We start from the raw sequence: 23,223 nt of genomic DNA on the forward strand, positions 1-23,223 counted from the left end.
ATATAACATACGAGCCTACAAATTACAGTTTCTGATGTTAGGTACTGAATGATTAACATAGTTCTTTGACATTCTTTTGATTTTCAGTGAGTTAACGCCTCTGTTAAAATAGGAAAGGAATGTATTAAGTAGTTGTATGATAATAGCATAAACTGTAATTTTCAGGATACAGATCACAAATTACATCCCTTTGCATTTTCACTCACTGAAAAAAACCTGTGAAGAGAAACTCAAGAAGCAGGTCGACCACTATATCCCACCCTTTTCACCCAATCTGGATGAAAATATCAGAGTGAATAAGCAGTTGCCTCAACTATAGGCTTTTTTTTCAACCATTTTTCACCAGGATATACTTCTACAAATCTCTTTCATAATCTCTTCAGGACAAACTACATTTCAGTCTGTACACTAGCAAAGAATTTAATTTGAAAGCTGTGACGAAGCATTCAGCAGCATCAGCTCACTTCCTACAAACATGAGCAAATAGTACAAAACTACTAATACATTATTGCAGATCGGCATACAAAGACCATAGAACATCTGGTTTATAAAATGGTAAAATGCATACTGATTAATGCTTTTTAAAAATAAGACAAGTTGAAGTATGGAAACTTTAATCTGCATTTAACCTCTCTATGCCTGACTTTTGATTGAAAAGTGTCTCTTATATGCATCCCATACTTTAGGCTTTTGTATTCATTTAGGGGATGTGAGTGCAGTAAGAGTAAGACCCAAGAAAGCAATTGAAGGTGGAACTTAGCTGTCATTTTTCTTGATGTGCTATGGAGCCGTGTACAGAAATGTATTTTGTTTGGCAATATGATCTACCTTTGCTGCCAGATATTTACATAAATGATCATTTACATTTACTTGAACAGGTTTCTGTCCCATTGGTGCCATTTAGGATGATCCACCTCAAGAAAATTAATGGGTACTGTGATCAAGACATAGTGCAAACAAATTTGACAACGACAATAAGAGTGTGAAGAAACGTGATGAACCAAAATTATTGGGTACATCAAGAACACTGCTAAGATCTCAAGTTCAGTTTTCATTATAATGTTTTCTCCATAGCTTCTGGCTGTGAAATATGTGCCTGAATTTCAAAAAAGGAGTAACAAATGAAACTCCAGCATGGCAACCTAGACTATTTTGGATGCTTTACCAGCATTTTTTTCCCTTCCTAAGCAGGATTTTGCAAATAAATTGTGCATTGCTGTGTAGGTGGCAAATAAAATGTCGTACTTTCTATGGTCCTGTCAAAAATAATAATTTCACCATACATCACTGTTCTCTGTGCACTAATTAGCATTAAACATGACATTCTTTTCTGAATTCTAAAACTAAAATATAGTGAATCACTATTCACAAGTTTGATGATTGTGCGTGTAAACTATTTAAAACACCAAGTCCTGCTCAATTAACTAACATCATATTGAATTTCAGAAGCAAAGTGTGCAATTTTAAAAATGTTGTCTTTCCAGCAGAATCCTTTCTGAGGTACTTTAATTTTAATATGTAATATTGAGCTGCCCTTATAATGATTCAGTGATGTTAATTTCAGCCAATCAGAAAGCCAGGAACCTCTGAACAATAATTTTCACAGTAGCAGTTCCCTGTCACAGGAATAATCAAAAAGACATAACAAAATGTCAATATGGACTAATTTCTTTTTAAACATTGTCATCCTGAACAGTAAACAAGCAAAATAATTTACAAAGTATTGCTACTTTAAAAGAACCAAACTCTGCAACAAGATCTTAGACTTTCAGCAGAGTTGTGACTCAAATTACTTGGAAACCAGTCAAAATATTTTGTGGTTGGCAATAGTGCTAACACAAACATAATGTTTTAAGAACTGAAATTGCAAATTGTGTATCAAAAGACTCAATTCTTTGACAGTGATATTTTTAGTTATCAAAAGTCATGGAACCTGAACTTAGCAGAATCCATGAATCCTCTGCGGTCTTCTTCTGTTGCAAGACCAACAAGAGTAAAAGCTATCATCAAATGTAGGCTTTTTCTTTTAAACTGCCTGATGCAGAACTGAATATTTAGAGCTTTTGCCAATAAGTTCATCATATTAACTGAATATAAGTACTTGATCTAAATGTAACAACAAAAATATTAAGATTATAGTTTGAAATACAATTTTACTGCAAAAAACTATTAGCAACATGCTTGCAAACTTTGGATTTCAAACAAATCCGAACATAAAATGGTATAAAATAACAACAGGAATATGTGCAGCAGATCGACTGAATTTTCCTGTACTCAATTGTGGATGACTTAGCAGAAATGTAAATACACTAAGCTGATAACTCTATGACATCTGTAATGATTTCATATATATTGTTTAACAGAAATGATTATGAACTGTTATCACAATGAATCAGTATCATGTTAACTCACGATGATGAGTTACCAGAATTTTTAAACACAGTAAATGCTTATGTTGCCACTCCAAATATAAAAAGAAACAATGTTACAGGAATAACTGTCTTTACCTCCTTAATATTGCCTTTCTATAACAAAATGGAAATTAATTTGAAGTACTACTTATTTAGTTTATATCTATATAAATGCCTCAAGTATTTTTCTGCCAAGTAAAGAAACAAGTAGCAGCTGGGAATGATAAGGAAATAGTTAACCAACACAGGCGGCACGGTAACACAGTGGTTAGCACTGCTGCTTCACAGCTCCAGGGACCTGGGTTCGATTCCTGGCTTGGGTCACTGTCTGTGTGGAGTTTGCATATTCTCCTCGTGTCTGCATGAGTTTCCTCTGGTTTCTTCCCACAGTCCAAAGATATGTGGGTTAGGTTGATTGGCCATGCTAAAATTGCCCCTTAGTGTCCTCAGATGCGTAGGTTACAGGGATTAGCGGGTAAATATGTAGGGATATGGGGGTAGGGCCTGGGTGGGATTGTGGTCGGTGGGCCAAATGGCCTCTTTCTGCACTGTAGGGTTTCTATGATTCAACAGGAAACTGTAAGATTGTAGTTCAATCAGAGGCTCTTCTGACACCATAAACCATGAAATAAATATGGGAATCAGAAGCCTGAGATTTAATTACAGACTTAAGTGCTATTTACTATTGCATACAATAGAACCTGAATAATTTTCTTTTTAAAATTGTTTTAGCTTTTTTCTTCATTCATCTGTTGCGAACACCCCAAAAGCATTTAAAAGTTCAAGCATTTTGAAACAAACAAAATGGAAATACAACTTGCTGCAATGTCGAACTGAATCTTTATGACAATGTTTAACCTGAAGATATATAAATTCATATGCCAGGTACCATAGTATCTCGAGTTTTTATCACCATATTACAGTGAAATATTTGGTATTTGTATATCGTTTCACACTTCACTGGATAACCATTCAAAATTACCCCAACACCATAGAAATAACTAAAGGAGCTTTGTTCTGCAATAAGTCAAAATGCCTAATTGAACAGAACCTTTCATTTCTACCAAGGCAAAATGTTGAGCTGCAGAAGTCTCCATTTTCCACAAAAAGGGATGACAGGCATCTTAACATGTTCAAAACAGCTAATGATACAATAATTTAAAACTATGCACTCGAATAAATGTTATATGCTGTATCACAGTAATTTTCCAGTAATGGCAATCTTGGTCTAGTATTGACATGTTGGCACACACCAGACTTCATCAAAATCAAAATTACAAATGGCATGGACTAAATAATAAGATAAAATATCAGCGATTTTCTGAATTATCATCTCATTTTCTAACTGGCTATTTTAATAATTAACAATATGACATCCTTATTTCCAAGGTACAGATTAACAGCAATTTGAATAAATTCAACAAAATATTTCAAGATTCAAGAACTGTTGTAAAACTCACCGAGACATTTTCTCAGGAATGTATCCTTGTAATGGGTAGCCATCACTTCTCCCAGGAGATATGGAGCTCTGTGGCGCGATGGGGTGCGATTTCCAAGATCCAAGTACAGTGCACACAGGCGTAATTAAATTTAAAAGCTGATTTCTCTGATCTCTCATAAAAGGGCAGGGCACAGAAATTGTGCCACTGGCTCCAATTCTGTAGTGAAATGATTGTCCAGTTGAGTTAACCCCTACAATGGTGGATGGAGGTGAACAGGTGGCTTGGCAGTAGCCTTCATCATTTGGCTCCTGTTTGATCACGGTTATTGGGTTGGGTTGCAAATAAGCATCATGTTCATAGCTACAACTGGCAGACGATGTAGGTATCCCCAGAATACCATAAAGATCAAAGGTGTCTCCATAATTTGTCTTCGCCTCAATCAACTGATGTGCAATTTCTGAAAAGGGATTTTCTGAAACTTGACCAGTATACATTGCGTTCAGACAAGCAGTTTCATTCATCTCACATTTTAAAGGTGTTGAGAACATTGAATCAGATGGGTCAGAGCTACCTCTACTTCGGAAACAGGGCCCACCAAAATCACTGTCCACTTCAGTTTTCATAAACTGAATAGGATTGACATTAATTGACCCTGTCTCTAAGCATTCACCTTTTGTTTTCTCATCCTTAAATACTTTAATTTCCTCATGCTTTTGATTTCTTCCTCTTGTGTTCTGGTGGGGATTGATGATCATTCTTGTCTCAGCAGCTGGGCTAGAATTGGAAAAGCGCAGGTTATTTACAGCAGGGCTGGAGACAGAAGAGGCCATGCTGTTATTGTTAGGGCTAGACAAAATGTTATTATTAGCAGATACAGAAAGAGGAGAAGCAAGATTACTAGGAGTAGAAAGAGGAGAGCTCATGTTATTCGGACTGGAGACTGAAGAATGCATGTTACTGATATTGGCAGGACTGGAGATGGAAGAGCCCAAACTGTTCATATTATTAGGACTAGACAAACCCAGGCTATTTATCCTAGTAGGACTGGAGATAGCACAATGAATGTCACTTGGACTAGTGGCAGAAGTATTCAAATTATTGATATTATCAGGGCTAGAGATGGAAGATCCTAGATTGCTAACAGTGTCAGGATTAGATAAAGCTAAGTAGTTTATTTTAGCAGGACTAGGGACACAAGAGTTAATGTTATTAGGACTTGATACTGAACAGCCTAAATTATTGAAATTTACAGGACTGGAGATGCATGAACCCTGACTATTTCTTCCAGGGCTGGAGGAAGAAGAGCATCGTCTCATAGCTTGCTGTGATAAGATAGTATTAACCTTCTCCTCCTGGAGGTTTACTTCTTGTCCACTAATTTCTGTAATATTGCTAGACCTTCCCTCCATTTGTTCTGGTTGCATACTGTAGTTAAACTCACTCCCCATTTCTTTTGCAGAATTCATATACAAACCCATAGACTCAGCAACAGTCTTTGACAGTTCTTTAGAAGCTCCTAGATTGCACTTTGGATCTGAAGCAAGAAAACCAAGCTGCTGATCTTGGTGTTGCAGCTGGTAATGAGGCTGATGCTGAAGGATGGGAGAGAGCTCCTGATTCCTCTCTCCATCGCCATTCTTTGCAACTGGAGGTATGCAGCTAACGTTGAGAATAGCCATTACATTGCTGTCACAACCACCAATCTCATCTCTCCCAACACTTGACGTAGATTTGTTTAGACTCCACTGTCTTCCAATATTCATTACTTCAGGGTAGTCAATATATCCTTTGGTTCCCATTGCTGTTTCTTTAATACACCTATGACAAAATTGAAATTTGTTTTAAAAATAACATATTCGCTTCCATTTCAGGCAAATAAAATATTTGTCAGTTCAAGAATAATAAATAGTTCATAAAATAAACTTTCAATTTGCGTTACCAAACAACAAACATACTAAGTTAAATATTCCAAATGAAATATATACTTATGTCCCTACGTATTTCAGAGAAGAACTTAGATCAACTACTGTAGACAGCAGACTCTGTGTAATGATGCCTTTCAGACACATACAAGGGTGCGTTGTTAACAAGGGTTATGATATGGAAAAGTGTCTTGCATGAGTTCTCTATTAATAAACAAGCTGTGAGCAATTGGTTATGATCAGTGTTTTCGCAATGCAGTTGAATAATGCAACTAGTGAAGACAAAAGCTCTTTTGTGAAATAGGTTTCTGAGAGAAAAAGATTCTAGGTTATGCATTTGAACTCGCAAACACGTACAATACACTCCGACTCCAAACAAAATTGTGGGATCAGTGACAAAAGATCAGATTTATTAAAACCAAAAACTTGCTAAATCCTAAATTCCAAATTATGCAACTTTTTTCCCATTCTCGTTCAAAGTTTATGAAAAACTCGAAAATGCAGAGTGCGTCAGGTGCATTTAACATAAACATTGGTAGCGGACAGAGCCCAGTGTTCTCAGCAGATTTCAAACCGGATTCCCGGGTATTCATTCCTCCCGTTCTTCCTCGCGGAAAACCGGGTTTTATTTTCCAAAATCACCTCCCCCCCGCGGCTCCTGTTTATCGTCAATGGAGCCGCACCAGCAGATCACCCCATGTATCTGGAACATGTTGCTGCTAATCCGCCTCGATGTCCCATTTTAACCAGTTGGTGCTGAATTTGTCTCCTCGATTCTTGCACCTCACTCTCTCGTATTTTGTTCTCTCGGCTGCTCGAGTTTTATTATTCTTTCCTCTATTGCCTTAATGTTTACCAGACGACGCTTGCAGCTTCAAATATAAGTTCAATCTTCTTGTCAATAATAATACAAAACATTAATTAAACTGTCAGCGGTGCCTGATTTCAACATTGTTTTCTGCAACTTACCCCTTCTCTCTGGCGACCTGTTTGAAAACTGTTAGCTGACTAGCGCGAAGACATTGGGATCAAAGATGAAACGCCAACACATGATGTGGTCTTTAATATATACATTACAGAGATATATATATATATATTTGTGTGTGTGTTATTTTCCACCAGAAAGGGGAGGGGTGAGAACGGAATGATTGGGAGGCGCCCTTCTCTTGGATCTCCTCGCTGTTTGGACAAACCCGGTAGCAATCCCGCCCACCGCTAATGCTGATTGGTCAGAGTTGGACAGGCCTGCCCGTTTAATGCCTGCGCAGGAGGCGTGGCCAGCCCTACCATTGGTCGGCCGGACTGTCACTCCAGGCGGCAGCTGCAGCCAGTTGCAGATGAAGCTCGGCGGAGAGGGGCTCGGGAACTGGAGCTCGAGCTGGAGGCAACTGTCGCCGTTCGCGCTGCCCACCCGCCCGCGAGCTCCCTCCCTCCCTCCCAGCAGCTGCAACCCTTCCCCATAACTTCACTGCCACTGACAACCGTGCCACAGCCACCTGCAGCCGCTTCAATAAATAACATTGCTGCAACTGAAAAAAATATGGGGGGGGGAATGGCTTGCAAAGACTCCACCCGGGTGACGCAATGTTAAAAAACGCAATGATTATCCTTTGGTTGGTAGGAAGGCTTTAGTTCAGTTTTTTTCACGCTTGCTTTAAGTGAAAACCACCATTTTCGTGCAAAGCCTTTCGACAAATCTGCCCGAAACGTCTGGGAATTTGTGTTTTATGAAGAAAGCTTGTCTCTTTTAGTCCCCCTTTTGCCCCTTAAATCATTACTGGAGAAAAGTTGAACTCGGCGTTGGGAGATTTTAATGAAACGAAACCCAGGCTAATGGTGTCGGAGAGAGGCGATCTTCAGCCTACATTTAATTCTATTTCTAGAGGGTAAGGTCAATCTGCGCAACGCCTCAGTGACAGGCTGACTTTTCAAAGGTTTTGTAATGGTTGCAGACAGATCATCAGGGTTTGTCAGTCGCACTCAAGTTAATGAACCGCGAAACCACTGCTTTTCTGGCCTAATGCCCATTTTAAATATAAATGTATGCAGATAGATATATATATAAATATTGCACGAACCTTCACATCCAACTCATTGCGATATGAGGTCGGAGGACAGTATAGAAACAAAGATTAAACTCTCCCAAGATCCTCAAGGTGCAACGTTGTTTTATTTCTTTAAAAAAATGACTACAGTACAGATCAAATCACTTCAATCCACGCAGTTGTCGATTCGGTTCCTGGGCGAACTGCTTTTTTTACGTGTCCTCTGAATTTATTCCCAGTCGGCAGTCAGACATCCAAGTTCACGAAACAAAACATAAACTGAGTCGTCAGAGAGGGGAAACTTTCTGTCCGTTGTCAGTTTGCCTGGCTCCCCTTCCTTTGCTGCTCTATTGCAATGTTGCTGAGACGCTCAGACGTTGGCACTCACTTGCAGCCTTCACTGCTGCTGTTTCTGCTGCCGCCCTGACGTCAGCTTGTTTGTATTTACACTGCACTGGACTGAGCTGAAGGGTAACCATTCCATATAACCAATGGAAAGATCATCATTACAAAACCTCGCTCATCCACTCCCTCCTCCTTTTGCATAAGGCAATTTGTCATATACACAAATTAAATGCAATTTAAAAGACGAGATCTTAGGCCAGCAACAAAATGTAACATAGCCACTCTTCCCATGCTGTTTCTTATGATTGCTCTTAGTTTTCCCTCATGCATTTGTATTGCTGTTGCTCTGGATTTCTCTCCACTTTCCTTTCTGTTTCTCTATTTCTCACCCCTTAACTTTTTGCTTCTCTTTTTTTGTCCTTCTGGGTGAGAAGTGGAGGGTGATGTATGACATGACTCTTTACCCTAACACTACCTCTTCTTTCAATATGACTTTGGCAGAATCTTTCTCCTTAGTAAAGACAGATGCAAAGTACTCATTTAGCACTTGAACTATACCCTCTACCTTCATATTGTAATTCACCTTTTTGGTATATAATTGGTCACACTCCTTTTACTGCCCTTCTACTATTTATATGCCTAAAGAAGACATTTAGATTTCCTTTTATGCTAGATGCCAATCTCATCCCAAATTCTCACTGCTTCTCTTATTACATTTTCACTTCCCCTCTGAACTTTCTATAGTCGTCTTGCTTCTGACTTGTATTATCAACACAACATCTGTCATTCTCACCCCTTCTCTGCTCCATCTTGATCTCTATCTTTTGGTCATCCGGGGGCTCTGATGTTAATTGTTCAACCTTTCTCCCTTGTGGGAATGTACCTTTCCAGTATCTGAATTATCTCCTCTTTAAAGACAGCTCATTGTTCCATTACAGTTTTGCCTGCCAATCTTTGATTCTGATTTAATTGGGCTAGATCTGTTCTCATCCATTGCACTTGGCCACCCCCCAGGTTAATTACTTTTATTTTGGATTGCTCCTTGTCCTTTTCCATAGGTAACCTAAACCTTATGATACCATGATCACTGGCTGCTAAATGTTCCCCTACTGTCACTTGATCCATCTCATTCTGCAGAACCATATCCAGCAATGCCTCCTTCCTTGTTGGGCCAGAAACATACTGATCAAGTAAATTCTCCTGAACATACTTCAGAACTCTTCCACCCTTTCTCATTTTGGCTATTATCCCAATCTATATTATTCTATAGTTTTTGTATCTGTAATATCCTTGCATATTTGTTTCTCTATATGTTTCCCACTAGTTGGAGGCCTATAGAATACTCCCAGTAATGTAATGCTACCTCTGTTTCTTATCTTTAACCACACAGATTCTGTCCTTGACCCCTCTAGAACATCCTCATTCCAGCATTGTACTATTATAATCAAGTCTACCATCTTTCCTTCTTTCTTTCCTTCCTTCCCTATCTTTCCTGAACAGCCTGGGTCCAGGAATATTTAGTACCCAGTCTTGCCCTCTTTGAGACCTCTCTTTGTTATCACCACATCATAATCCCTGGTGTCTATCTGCAGCATGCCAATCTTTTTTAACCACATTCTGCATTCATATGTATGCACTGTAAACCTAATTTAATCCTTATTGTATTCCCACCTAATGCTTTACTATTTCTCACTCTAGTGATATCTGTCTCTCCCAGTCCTTTGTGCACCTTGTTTTTCCTTTCTATGGTTACATCCTCATTCCCGTCCCCTTGCCAAATCGATTTAAAATATTCCTGGGGGGAGAAGATGGTAGTAAGATCACTGAATGAGCAATCCAGAGGCCAGGCTAATGCTCTGGGGACATGGGTTCATGGCAGTAGGCAGAATTTAAATTCAATTAATAAATCTGGAATGTAAAAATCTGGTCTCAGTAATGGTTATGGTTCAGCCATCATTGATTGTTCAAAAGACCTATGAAATCTCCTGACTTTAGCCTGGTCTGGCCTACAGAACCAGCCCCTACATTCTAAGAATCTGTTGTCCTCCCTCCTCCACCATTTCTCCAGCCATGCGCTCATCTGTCCCATCCTCCTATTTCTATTCTCTCTAGCACGTGGCATCCAAAGATTACAACTTTTGAAGCCCTGCCTGCTAATCTCTTTCCCAGTTCTATAAGACTGCTTTCTATCTACGCCGTTAGTACCAATGTGGACCTCTATGCCTCGAACATTCTACAGATTACATTTGAACCAGCAACACAAAACATCTCTCTCTCTTTTTCAGGCCTAAGACATATTCTAAAGTTTATAGGACACAAAACACGATAAAGCTACAAAAACAAGACACCCATTTTTTTCTCATTGCATCTTGTTCACAGCTACTGTTACAAAAATAAAACACTCACTATAGCTTTTATCTCAAGTAAGATTGTGTACTGCATCTTGGTATTTTCAAAATGATTTGAAGAATAGCTAGAGTGCTAGAAGTTAAGGACCTAGATTCTTACTCTTTATAAAAGCTGATTGAACAATATTGATGCATCATTGAAAATTAGCCACATTTCACAGTTCAAATTCAGCTCACAGAATCACAACTCTGAGTAAAGATTATGTTCAAGAAGAGGCTTTGAGAAATATTCAGGTCTACGAGTGCAAATTCAATGAAAACAATAAAACAGTAGAAAATAGCTCAGTGGGAAAATTTAATGTTAGAGTGAAATAAGTAACTTTTAATTTTTAACCCTTATTTTGGACAGTCGAGAAAAAAGTGGAGGAGGAAAATAATTATTTTGAGAAATTAATGCAATTCGATGGCCAAATTGTGAATTCAAGATATGATATGTTATCAATATAAAGTATTAGCTATTTTGTCACATACAGCATGACATTTAAAATTCAAAAGATCTAACACAGCATCACCTACAGGAGTAACAGATACTGCAGGTTCTTGTAATGAGGTTTCAATTAATCACATGCCAAAATTTAGTCTATTAGGTCGAAATATGAAAAGCCCCATAACCTACTCTGATCTGCGTTTAGGCCTTATGATGAGTTTTATAATGGTAATCTTTTTAATGCTTGAAAAGGAATTTAGTTTAGGAAATCAGACATTGTTATAATGCCCTGTTGTTTTCTGATACCTTTCACTTTTTTCTTCTGGGGGTAATCAAAATGAGGGTTTTTGGTGCTGCAGAATTGGAACACTCTTTTAAGGCACACCGCGGTAGATTGATATTTCTATGCCAACTACCCTATTTTCACTGAAAGATGGAACGGTGTGGGATGCTCACCCTCTGTCACCAGAAAGCTGCCTCTGAGTGTCCATGTAATACTTAAGGCTTGCTAGTCACGTGCTAATGAGGCCCAGTGACCAAGATGGTTCAGGAGTCTCACTGCTGCCATTAAGCAAGCAACTGAATGTCTATCGCCTGCCCAATTACTGCAGCAAACCAAAATTGGGTCTCCATTGCTGATGCCAATTAAGCACAACCATGCCAAGTAGAGTTCTTCAGTGTACAGTGAGGTTCTCTTTCTTTTGCTCCTACCAGGATGGACAATAAATACTGGTGTAGACAGTGATGCCCACACCCCGTGAAAGCCTCAACCTTAGATGAGCACCACCAACTGCACCAGCCTTCAATCATTTTCACTTTATGTTCTGTCATCCTTAGGTAATTAATTTAAATGGAAGGAAAATCCAGCTTTTGTTTAACAGCTGGGTTCTCTGACTCGCCCAATTTTCCAATATTCTTAGGCCCAACATTCATTGTGCCCAGGAGATCCAATGCGCCTTATTGAGAGCCAGGAATTATTCCCCTATTGAATTTTTCTTTTTGTGTGCATGCAGAACTATCAAGATGAATAGTAACAGATGACTGAAACCTGCAACTGACATGCTTTAACAAGTGGTGACATCACATGTTATTCTGTCATACTTGGAATAATGGCTGAGATCTTCTGAGCAAGGACAATGATAGTTGGATTGCTCAAAAATTCCCTGACTTGACACTGCTTCTCAGACTTTCTGATCTCGCTTTCACAGAAATGTGCAGTGCATCGCCCTTGAGGAACTCCGTCAGGGAGGAGTAGAGTCAGGGGAAGACAGGACACATTCCCTTTGTATGGCATTAGCTGGCATATGGTAAATTTATAGTCTTTGAATGTGAGTGAATAGATGTGTAAGTGTGTGAATGGCTGAGTGAGTAGGTGGGTAGGGTGGGCAGGAGGTTAAGTTGTTAGATGGTGAGTTGGTTCGGATGGGTAGGTGGATGAGTTGGTAGCTGAGTTGGGGGTAGTCAGATCAAGAGGTTGTCGTTTGGTTGGGAGAGGTAGTCAAATTGGGGGTAATCAGGTCGGGTCGGCTGTAGTTGAGGGTCAGGTGGATTTGTGGGCTTGGGAGTTATGGGGGGGCTCATGGGGTGATTGGAGGGGGGGGGGGGGGGGTCAGTTATGTAGTTACCCAGGAGGAAGACTAGGATTTTTCTGTCTAACATTTCCTAGATAACTATTCAGGTGAGTCACACAGAACTGTCTGAAGTCTCCGACTCTAACTCAGAGGGTCCTGGGAAGCAGAGGGATTGCCCATTGGAAGTTGAAATTTCCTGGGCAATTCCTGCATAGGTCAACATGGACGGACATCCACAGAATCCTGACAGGCATTTTCCATCTTATGTTCGGTCTCCAACAATCCGGAGGTTGGAATATTTAATCCATTATATGGTGTCTTTTTATCACATTGATTCAATAGTTGATGATATTGCAACTGTGTTTCTGAGGGATTATAACTGTTACCATAAGAACATAAGAAATAGGAGCAGGAATAGCCCATCCATTCAATAAGATCATGGCTGATCTGAAGTGGATCAGTTCCACTTACCCGCCTGATCCCTATAACCCCTAATTACCAATCTCAGATGCAAATATAATTAAACACAACCGAATGGCAATCAGGATTTCTGCAGTGCTCCTTTTAAAATGTCTTCTGGTGGAAGCTTTGACATTTTCCCTTTTTTTCCTTTAAGCCTGTTACTATTTCCATGCAATTTTCTTGTTGTACACAATGAGATGCTTTAACTTTTAAAAGGTAATTTGCACATGGGTGTGTAAAACAGCAAAAATATTGAAATTAAGGAATATTTATGAAAAAATATCTGGCATTTGATTTTAAAATTTAAGCATTGTTGTTGCATTCTGTACTAACATGGTTACCTAGCTTCAATTTGACGATTAGAACGAGAAATATCACGTCATTAACATTGCAAGTTTATAACAGAACATGGAATCATAGTTAAAAAAACAGAATATTATACTAACGAGATAGTTCTATACACTTGTAACACTTTAGTTCTTGTCATAGTTTGACATAGTTTGTTGATGTCCTTGGACAATTTGAAGTTATGAACTCCCTTCAATGATAATGAATGCCTCGGGCAATAAAGTATTCCGATATCTGCTTGTAAACAAGCACTGCCTTTTATATTTGTTTTATTCACTTATTTGGAGGGGTTTTCCACATCAACAATCTCTATAAGGTGCAAATCAAGTTAATTTTAATTTCTGAATTTTTTTCATTTACTAATGCAATATTTACAGGCATTTCCACCAACAATCTAGTGCCTCACCTTCCATCTGCTCCCAGATTATGTTCCACAATCCCTGTCAGCCAAGAACCTGTGGAAACAAGCTTCTGGGCTGGATGTAAGGCTTCTTGTGTGTATTTCACCACCAAAGTCTATGAGGAGTTCATTCTGGGAATTGTTAATAAGTTGCAACGTCAAGGCCATGAAAGTCGATAGGCCTCAAAACAGGCGGGGGAATCATAACGTACAACTAACCCATACCTGTTGCTTCCAGCGTAGGTCGTGAGCAAATTTTCTGCTGTCTGCTCAATTACTAAGCGCAGTGTTCAGTACTAAGTATGCTGTTGAGTGACAGCATACCTGAGCTGCAGGCACAAGTTCATGAGAGGGTAGCACAACTTCAAGCTAGCCTGCCTTATTTAAAGTTAGCTTGCACCTCTGATAATAGTTCATAACTTGAAATGTTAGTATTTCAAGTTATGATAGTATTAAAGACATAAAGCTTGCTCAGAGTAAGCATTAATAGCAGAAAGAAGGATAGTATTTCCTGAAAACAAAAGACATGAAAACAAGATACAGACTGGCACTAGGGGAAAAATATCAAAATGAGGACAGAGCTCACGGTCTGAAGTTGTTGAACTAAAGTATTGAGTCCTGGAGTCTGTAAAGTGTCTAATCAGAAAATGAGGTGCTCTTCCTCCAGCTTACATTGGGTTTTACTGGAACATTGTAGCAGGCCAAGGCTAGAAATGTGAGCATGAGAGCAGAATGGTGAATTGAATTGGCAGCAATTGGAAGATTGGGGTTATGCTTACGGACTAAATGGAGGTGTTCTGCAAAGCATTCACCAAGTCTGCGTTTAATTTCCCTAACATAGTAGAGACAGCATTGTGAGCAACAAATACAGTGGACCAAGTTGAAAGAAGTACAAGTTATTCGCTGCTTCACCTGGAAGGAATGTTTGGGGCCGTGGACAGTGAGGAGGGAGGAGGTAAAGGAGCAGGTGTTACTATGATTGCATGTGAAGGTGCTATGGGAACAGTATGAGCTGTTGGGGGTGAAAGAGGAATAGACCAGGGTGTCGCAGGCGAATGGTCCCTTCAAAATGTTGATGGGGAAGGTGAGGGAAAGATGCATTTGGTGGTGGCATCACGCTGGAGTTGGAGGAAATGGCGGAGGAGAATCCTTTGAATATGGAGGCTGGTGGGTGGAAAGTTAAGATGAGAGGAACACTATTGTTGTCATGGGAAGGAGGGGAAAGAATGAGGGCAGAAATGTGCAAAATGGGTTGGACACGATTGAGGGCCTGGCCAACCAGACGGGGAGTCCTCGGCTGAGGAAAAAGGAAAACATGTCAGAAATGATGATGATACGTAAAGCCTGGCTGGAAGGGTGCTGTGTTGACTGCCTTCCCACTCATGTTCCTCCTTTTCCTGTTCCTCCTCTTCTTCAGCAATTCACTGCATACCTGGTGGCAAGGCACTGCCCTAATAATGGCACATTTGTGCAGGATGCAGAAGGTCACATAAAATCAATGACATCAATGGAGACTAATGCAGGGATTTCCTCCAGAGAGTTTTAGGCAGCACAAGCATGGCTGTTGCACCCCAATGACCTGCTCAATGACATTTCATGTGGAAACATGGTTGTGCACATTTGTGTGTGGATCGCCCACTGGAATGATGGGCCAGGAGGTCAGCGGATAACCCTTGATGCCCAGTAACCAGCCACTGGTTTGTCATGGCGCCTCGCTATACCACCGCTTGCTGATGGTATAGCGAGCGGGCTGCTGCAAAATAAAGGATTGCTGCTAGGATACCGGCCATTCACCTGAATGATGCATTAAGAGAGTGGCATCCTTTGTAGTTGAATTTACATGTGGTGCTTGTAAGGCAACATTTGTGCAGTCAATGTCACCCTCCATCATGGGGAAGTCTACTATTCTTTCAAAGCCACATGCTTCCTCCACCTTCTTCTCTCTGAAAGGCAACCATTCCTCTCTCTTTGCATACAGTGTCAGTGATTTCTCTTATACATCACCAACTTTGATTTGATTTATTATTGTCACATGTATTAACATACAGTGAAAAGTATTGTTTCTTGCGCGCTATACAGACAGAGCATATCATTCGTAGAGAAGGAAATGAGAGAGTGCAGAATGTAGTGTTACAGTCATAGTTAGGATGTAGAGAAAGAATAACTTAATGCAAGGTAAGTGCATTCAAAAGTCTGACAGCAGCAGGGAAGAAGCTTTTCTTGAGTCGATTCGTACGTGACCTCAAACTAACCTTTAATAGGAGTATAAATTCAGCAATTATCTTTAGAAATCAATCAGCAACTAACCTAATGGTTGATGATCCCTTCAAATAGCACTGAATAGGGACTCCTTCCTGTTGCTGAGTGCATGTTCAGCTGTGTGAGGTTAAGAAGGGACCTAGCCAGAGTATTGAGGTGGAAAAAGGCATTGCTCATGTCAAATCAATATACTTGCTACCCTCCCTATTAGTTTTAAGATAGCTATGGAGAATGATAGGTCTGTCCCAAAAGTTAAAATTCTAAATTGGGGCAAGGCCAATTTTGATGGTATCAGGCAGGAACTTTCAAAAGTTAATTGGGGGAGTCTGTGGGAAGGCAAAGGAACGTCTGGTAAGTGGCATGCTTTCAAAAGTGTGTTAACCAGGGTTCAGGGTAAACACATCCCTCTTAGAGTGAAGGGCAAGGCTGGCAGAAGTCGGGAACCCTGGATGACTCGGGATATTGAGGCCCTGGTCAAGAAGAAGAAAGAGGCACATGACATGCATAGGCAGCTGGGATCAAGTGAATCTTTTGAAGAGTATAGGGGGTATAGGAGTAGAGTTAAGAGAAAAATCAGGAGGGCAAAAAGGGGACACAAGATTGTTTTGGCAGATAAGGCAAAGGAGAATCCAAAGAGCTTCTACAAATACATAAAGGGCAAAAGAGTAACAAGGGAGAGAGTAGGGCCTCTTAAGGATCAACAAGGTCATCTATGTGTGGATCCACAAAAGATGGGTGAGATCCTAAATGAATATTTCTCATCAGTATTTACTGTTGAGAAAAGCATGGATGTTAGGGAACTTAGGGAAATAAATAGTGATGTCTTGAGGAGTGTACATATTACAGAGAAGGAGGTGCTGGAAATCTTAAAGCGCATCTAGGTAGATATATCCCCAGGACCTGATGAAGTATATCCCAGGACGTTGTGGGAGGCTAGGGAGGAAATTGTGGGTCCCCTAGCTGAGTTATTTAAATCATCGATAGTCACGGGTGAGGCGCCTGAAGATTGGAGAGTGGCAAATGTTGTGCCTTTGTTTAAAAAGGGCTGCAGGGAAAAGCCTGGGAACTACAGGCCTCACATCTGTGGTGGGTAAAGTGTTGGAAGGTATTTTGAGAGACAGGATCTACAGGCATTTAGAGATGCAAGGACTGATTAGGGACAGTCAGCATGGCTTTGTGAATGGAAAATCATGTCTCACAAATTTAATTGAGTTTTTTGAAGGGGTAACCAAGAAGGTAGATGAGGGCAGTGCAGTTGATGTTGTCTACATGGACTTTAGCAAGGCCTTTGACAAGGTACCGCATGGTAGGTTGTTGCATAAAGTTAAATCTCACGGGATCCAGGGTGAGGTATCGAAATGGATACAAAATTAGCTTCTTGACAGAAGCCAGAGAGGGTGGTTGTAGAGAGTTGTTTTTCAAACTGGAGGCCTGTGACCAGCGGTGTGCCTCAGGGATCAGTGCTGGGTCCACTGTTATTTGTCATTTATATTAATGGTTTGGATGAGAATATAGGGGGCATGGTTAGTAAGTTTGCAGATGACACCAAGATTGGTGGCATAGTGGACAGTGAAGAAAGCTATCTCCAATTGCAACGGGGTCTTGATCAATTGGGCCAGTGAGCTGACGAATGGCAGATGGAGTTTAATTTAGACAAATGCAAGGTGATACATTTTGTAGATTGAACCAGGGCAGGACTTACTTAGTTAATGGTAGGGCATTGGGGAGAGTTACAGAACAAAGAGATCTAGGGGTACATGTTCATAGCTCCTTGAAAGTGGAGTCACAGGTGGACAGAGTGGTGAAGAAGGCATTCGGCATGCTTGGTTTCATCGGTCAGAACATTGAATACAGGAGTTGGGATGTCTTGTTGAAGTTGTACAAGACATTGGTACGGCCACACTTGGAATACTGTGTGCAATTCTGGTCACCCTATTATAGAAAGGATATTATTAAACTAGAAAGAGTGCAGAAAAGATTTACCACGATACTACCGGGACTTGATGGATTGAGTTATAAGGAGAGGCTGAATAGACTGGGACTTCTTTCTCTGGAGCGTAGGAGGCTGAGGGGTGACCTTATAGAGGTCTATAAAATAATGAGGGGCATAGACAAGGTAGATAGTCAATATCTTTTCCCAAAGATAGGGGAGTCGAAAACTAGAGGGCATAGGTTTAAGGTGAGAGGGGAGAGATTCAGAAGTGTCCAGAGGGGCAATTTTTTCACACAGAGAGTGGTGAGTGTCTAGAACAAGCTGCCAGAGGTAGAGGCGGGTACAATTTTATCTTTTAAAAAGCATTTAGATAGTTACATGGGTACGATGGGTATAGAGGGATATGGGCCAAATGCGGGCAATTGGGCTTAGCTTAGGGTTTTTTTTTAAAAAAGCGGCATGGACAAGTTGGGCCGAAGGGCCTGTTTCCATGCTGTAAACCTCTATGACTCTCTACTCTCCATACATCTGCCATACAGCAGTCCCAGAACCAATGCCAATGACCTTACCAAAATAAACAGCAGAAATGTGAAAAAATAGGGTGTTTGATATTTTCACAAATTAATTAAAGTAAAAAAGTTTAAAGTTTATTTATTAGTCACAAGTAAGGCTTACATTAACACTGCAATGAAGTTACTGTGAAATTCCCCGAGTCGCCATACTCCGGTGCCTGTTTGGGTCAATGCACCTAACCAGCATGTCTTTCAGACTGTGGGAGGAAACTAGAGCACCCAGAGGAAACCCATGCAGACACGGGGAAAATGTGCAAACTCCACACAAACAATGACCAAGCCGGGAATCGAACCCGGGTACCTGGCGCTGTGAGGCAGCAGTGCTAACCAATTTTGAGTCCAAAGTCTTCCACCATTATAATAATTCCACCAAGGTCAGTCTTCCATCACTGATGGTAATGATAACATAAGAAAGAGCTGCACCCATGGCTTACAGCAAGTCAATACCCAGGGATTTACAGAATACTGGTCTGGGTTGAAGCAATGGGTTTTAACCCCCCCCCCCACCCCACTGTTCACTTCCCATTAGGTGAGCCTCCGGATGCCCAGTAAGGGAGTTTGTACTCCAAGAAGCCCACGGGGAGACCTATTGACAATCCCCCGTGACCTTGAGGCAAGATAAACTTGGGCAGTGATTTTGTAGATGGACTCAAACTCCAAACATATAAGGAGTTTTATCCTGTCAAAATGCAAATGACAAATTAAATTCAGGGTAAATGTCAGGACATAATTGAAGATCATACAATGCAGAAAAATCTCCAAACTTGAAGCAGATTGAACATTCCTGGTTTCTGAATTTTGCTCATTTATGAATTCGCTGTTAGACTTTGAAGCATTAGTGGCCACAATCTCCCAGAAATTGGTGGAAATTCAACTCTGATCGAAAAGGATCAGAAGCCAAGCTGGCTCAGATCACTAAATCCTAGAAAAGGAGTCTAACTTAGAAATGTATCTCAAAACCAGATCCGCCTTTTGGCAGGACTGGAAGATCCCAGCCAATGCTGAACCACCTCCATCGTGGGAAAACCCTGCTTTGGGGTGCTGGGAAATACCGGCCCAAGGGCCAAATGGCCTACTCTTATTTTTGTTCCTATGTTATGATTATTCATTCTCACTCCAAACAAACACTCACCCATTCCTTGCTGTCTTGACAGTTGCCAATAGCCCCATTTTTTCGAGCCGATTAACCCTTGCACAACTATGGATCAGGTGCTGGAAAGTGGGATTAAAATGAGTGGCTAGTTTATTTTTTGTCTGGTTCAGATATGATGGGCTGAATGGCCTATTTCTGCACCATAACCTTTCTATGCTTCTACTTCTCTCAATTCAAACTATACATGCTCTACACACCCTCCCATCCTAATTGCCTCTTGTTTCTTCTTCCTCTCACTATGTGCTCAATAAGCAGAAGCCTTCGCATATGTGTTCTTCTTTCTAGGAGACACTCATTAACTCACCTCTCTGCAGAGGGCAAGGCTGGGAATTAATGGCAAACCTTGTTGGTCTATTTAAGCTACAGCAGCATGTGTGGGAAATAAATGCCCCCTCCAGAGCTGTAGGACATTGAGGTGGATGATTCTCTGAATAAATAGGGTCTCTGATTGATACATCATGAACCTTAGAAAAATAATCATGAAACTTGAGAACATCAAGCTACATGGTGATGCCTATCATTTGCTACATCCTAACTCCTGGCCCTTTTAAAAATATCAGCCGCAGTAGGAGTAGGATATTCAGCCCTTCGAGCATGCTTCATTTTGTTCATGACTGATCCTCTATCTTAATATCATACTCCTGCGCTCTTCCCATACCCCTTGGCACCTTTAGAGTCTAGAAATCTATCTATTTTCTTCTTAAATACATTCAGTGGTTTGGCCTTCACACCCTTCTGTTGCAGACAATTCCACACATTCACCACCCCCTGAGTGAAGAAGTCTCTCTTCGTTTCAGTCCTAAATGAACGACCATGTATCCTGAGACTGTGACCTTCTCCCTTGTTCTAGACCACCCAGCCAGAGGTAACAACATTCCTGCATCCAGTCTGTTCAGCCCTGTCAGAACTTTAGACCTTTCAGTGAGATCCCCTTTCATTCTTCTAAATTCCAGTGAATACAGACCCAGTCCACCAAATCTCTTCTTGTACGACAATCCTGCCATTCCAAAATTCAGTCCAGTGAATCTTCGCTGCACTCTCTTATGACAAGTATATCCTTCCTTAGATAAGGAGACTGTAACATCTTGGAAAGAGTGGTGACCACCGAATGGAGTAACTAAAGAACCATTTATTAACAGGAATAACTATATACAGAGAGTGAGAAAGATGTTACTGATTGCTTTGACTCCAGTCTCCAGACTGCCCAGGAGAGCCCGTGCTCAGCCCAGTATTCATGTGCTTCAGCCTGATTGGCCAGATGGTCACATACCCTTCCAAAACCTCATGTCTTAAAGGGGCTCACTACTACATCCCTCCCTATTTAAGTCCCTATTAATACATATCAACAAAAGTTAAAATATTTATAATATAACTTCATAAATGAATTATTTAACACAGTCCACTATAAAGTCAGTCTGTCAGAGATTTCCTCTCTGGGAGTGGCGCAGCTGAACAAGAGATGCCTCAATAGCAGGGGTAGATTTGGTTTAACTTTCATAAATTGGACTTCCAACTTGTAAAGTTGCATCAGTGCAGATCACTTCTCCAGTTCCCACTGGAACACTAACTTGGCCCTTCCTCAAGCTGGCTTGTTTCCATACTGCTTTCAACAACAGCAAGATGGCTGGTGGCCATACTTGGAGTGAACTGTTCCACTGGTTCTCTATGTGACTCCCTTCATCTCAAGTGATCTAGATACTTCCTCAGTATTTTACCATGAACTTCTACTTCATATGAACTGGGCCCATCCTGGCCATGACAACAACTGGGACCCAACGCTGATCAGCCCAAAACTTTTAACATCCACTAGCTCATCCACTTCAAATGTTCTCATAGGTTTTGTTGAATCATTATGAATCTTTTGCACATTTTGCTTTTCTTCCGCCCTCCCCACCAAATTTGGAAACATCAGGTACAACCTTGTTTGATTATGCCGACACATCAGCACTCGGCAGGAGTTTCTCTGGTGATCATATGAGGTGTTGTTCTATAGGTAATAAGAAAACCTGGCTAATTTGGTCTACAGGGATGCTGGTGGATGCTTTTTCATGGCTGCTTTAGAAGTTTGCATAGCCCTCTCAGCCAGTCCATTTGATGAGGGGTGGTAAGGTGTGGTACGTATATGCTTAATGCCATTTGACAACATGAAATGCTGGAACTCCTCACTGATACTGTTCCATTGTCCAAAATCAACACTTCCAGTAAACCAAGGGTGACATAGCTTTGTCTTAACTTTTCCACTGTTGCAAAAGATGTCCAGCCACTTTGAATGGGTGCCCAATATAAGTAGGAACATTGTACCTAAGAATGGGCCTACAAAATCAATGTAGAGTCTCACAGACCAAAAGAGAAAATGCTGGAAAATCTCAGCAGGTCTGGCAGCATCTATATGGAGAGAAAAGATTCCAGCGTCCGCAGTAATTTGCTTTTATCTAAAGTCTCACCCATGGCTGACCTGGCACTCCCGATGGTGCATGGGGGCTGCTGATGGTAGCTTTTGTTGTAGCTGGCATTGGTCACACTGTTTAACTATGCTTTCTGTGTCTGCATCTAATCTGGATCCCGATACATAACTGTGAGCCAACATTTTCATCTTGGGCATCCCTAGGTGGACACTGTGTAGTTCCTCCAATAATAACTTTTTGCAGGAATTGATTTGTGCCATGTCAAATCTTTTGAAGCACTTCATAATGATGGATGTTAGAGCCACCAGAAAATACTCTTTAAGGCACATTGCCTAGCTTTTCTTTGATACCAGGATGATGATCGTCTTCTTGAAGCAGATGGGGACCTCAGATTGGTGTAAAGAGAGGATGAAGATGTCTGTGAATACCCCCGCCAGCTGGTCCATGCAGCACCTGCGTGCTCGTCCGGGTACCCCATCTGGGCCAGTTGCTTTCCATGGGTTGACTTTTGAGAAGGCTGCTCTGACATATGTTATGGTGACCTCAGATACACGTTCGTCCAAGGCTTCCGGGATGGAGGGCGTGCTCTCGCTGACCTCTTGCTCAAAACAGGCATAGAATGCATTGAGCTCATCAGGGAGGGGTGCATTGGAGCCGGCTATTTTACCTGCTTTCATCTTGTAGCCTGTTATTTCTTGCAGATTTTGCCATAGTTACACGAGTCCGTGTGGCTAGCCTGGGATTCTAGCTTGGTCTGATATTGTCTTTTGGCATCTTCGATGGATCTCCTTTGATCATACCTGGCTTTCTTGTATAGGTCAGGGTCGCCTGACTTGAACGCCTTAGACCTGGACTTCAGCAAGCAGTGGATATCCCTGTTCATCCATGATTTCCGGTTGGGAAACACGTGGATTTGCTTCTTTGCACCAGTCTTCTACATACTTACTAATGAAGTCAGTTACTGTAGTGGCATACTCATTGAGGCTGGTCACAGAGATTTTAAATAGTGACCAGTCTACTGATCAGTTAGGGTCCTTGAAGTATAGCCGATGGGCCTTTCTAACCATTCATTTTATGTGATGAAACAGCTCCAATTCTGCAAGGAGATTCATCACAAGTG

At 40.9% G+C, this 23,223-nt stretch overlaps 1 protein-coding gene across 4 annotated transcripts in view; it reads right to left on the reverse strand.

Annotated features, from left to right (window-relative positions):
* The window catches only part of nr3c2 (nuclear receptor subfamily 3, group C, member 2), a 348,506-nt gene extending 340,230 nt beyond the window's left edge, over window positions 1-8,276 (reverse strand). The window contains exons 1-3 of one of the 4 annotated variants that reach the window (XM_078212425.1): window positions 7,854-8,276; window positions 5,328-5,671; window positions 3,872-4,627 (exon numbers count right to left, since the gene is read on the reverse strand). In XM_078212425.1, coding sequence (XP_078068551.1) covers window positions 3,872-4,608 — 737 coding nt within the window. In that variant the 5' untranslated portion in view covers window positions 4,609-4,627; window positions 5,328-5,671; window positions 7,854-8,276. Of the gene's footprint in view, window positions 1-3,871; window positions 5,672-6,744; window positions 6,898-7,853 lie in introns of those variants that run through there. The other 3 variants (XM_078212434.1, XM_078212406.1, XM_078212415.1) reach the window with 3 other exon arrangements.
* Between the last annotated feature and the right edge of the window lie 14,947 nt (window positions 8,277-23,223).

Source organism: Mustelus asterias, chromosome 1 (genome assembly GCF_964213995.1).
Source record: "Mustelus asterias chromosome 1, sMusAst1.hap1.1, whole genome shotgun sequence".
NCBI lineage: Eukaryota > Metazoa > Chordata > Chondrichthyes > Carcharhiniformes > Triakidae > Mustelus > Mustelus asterias.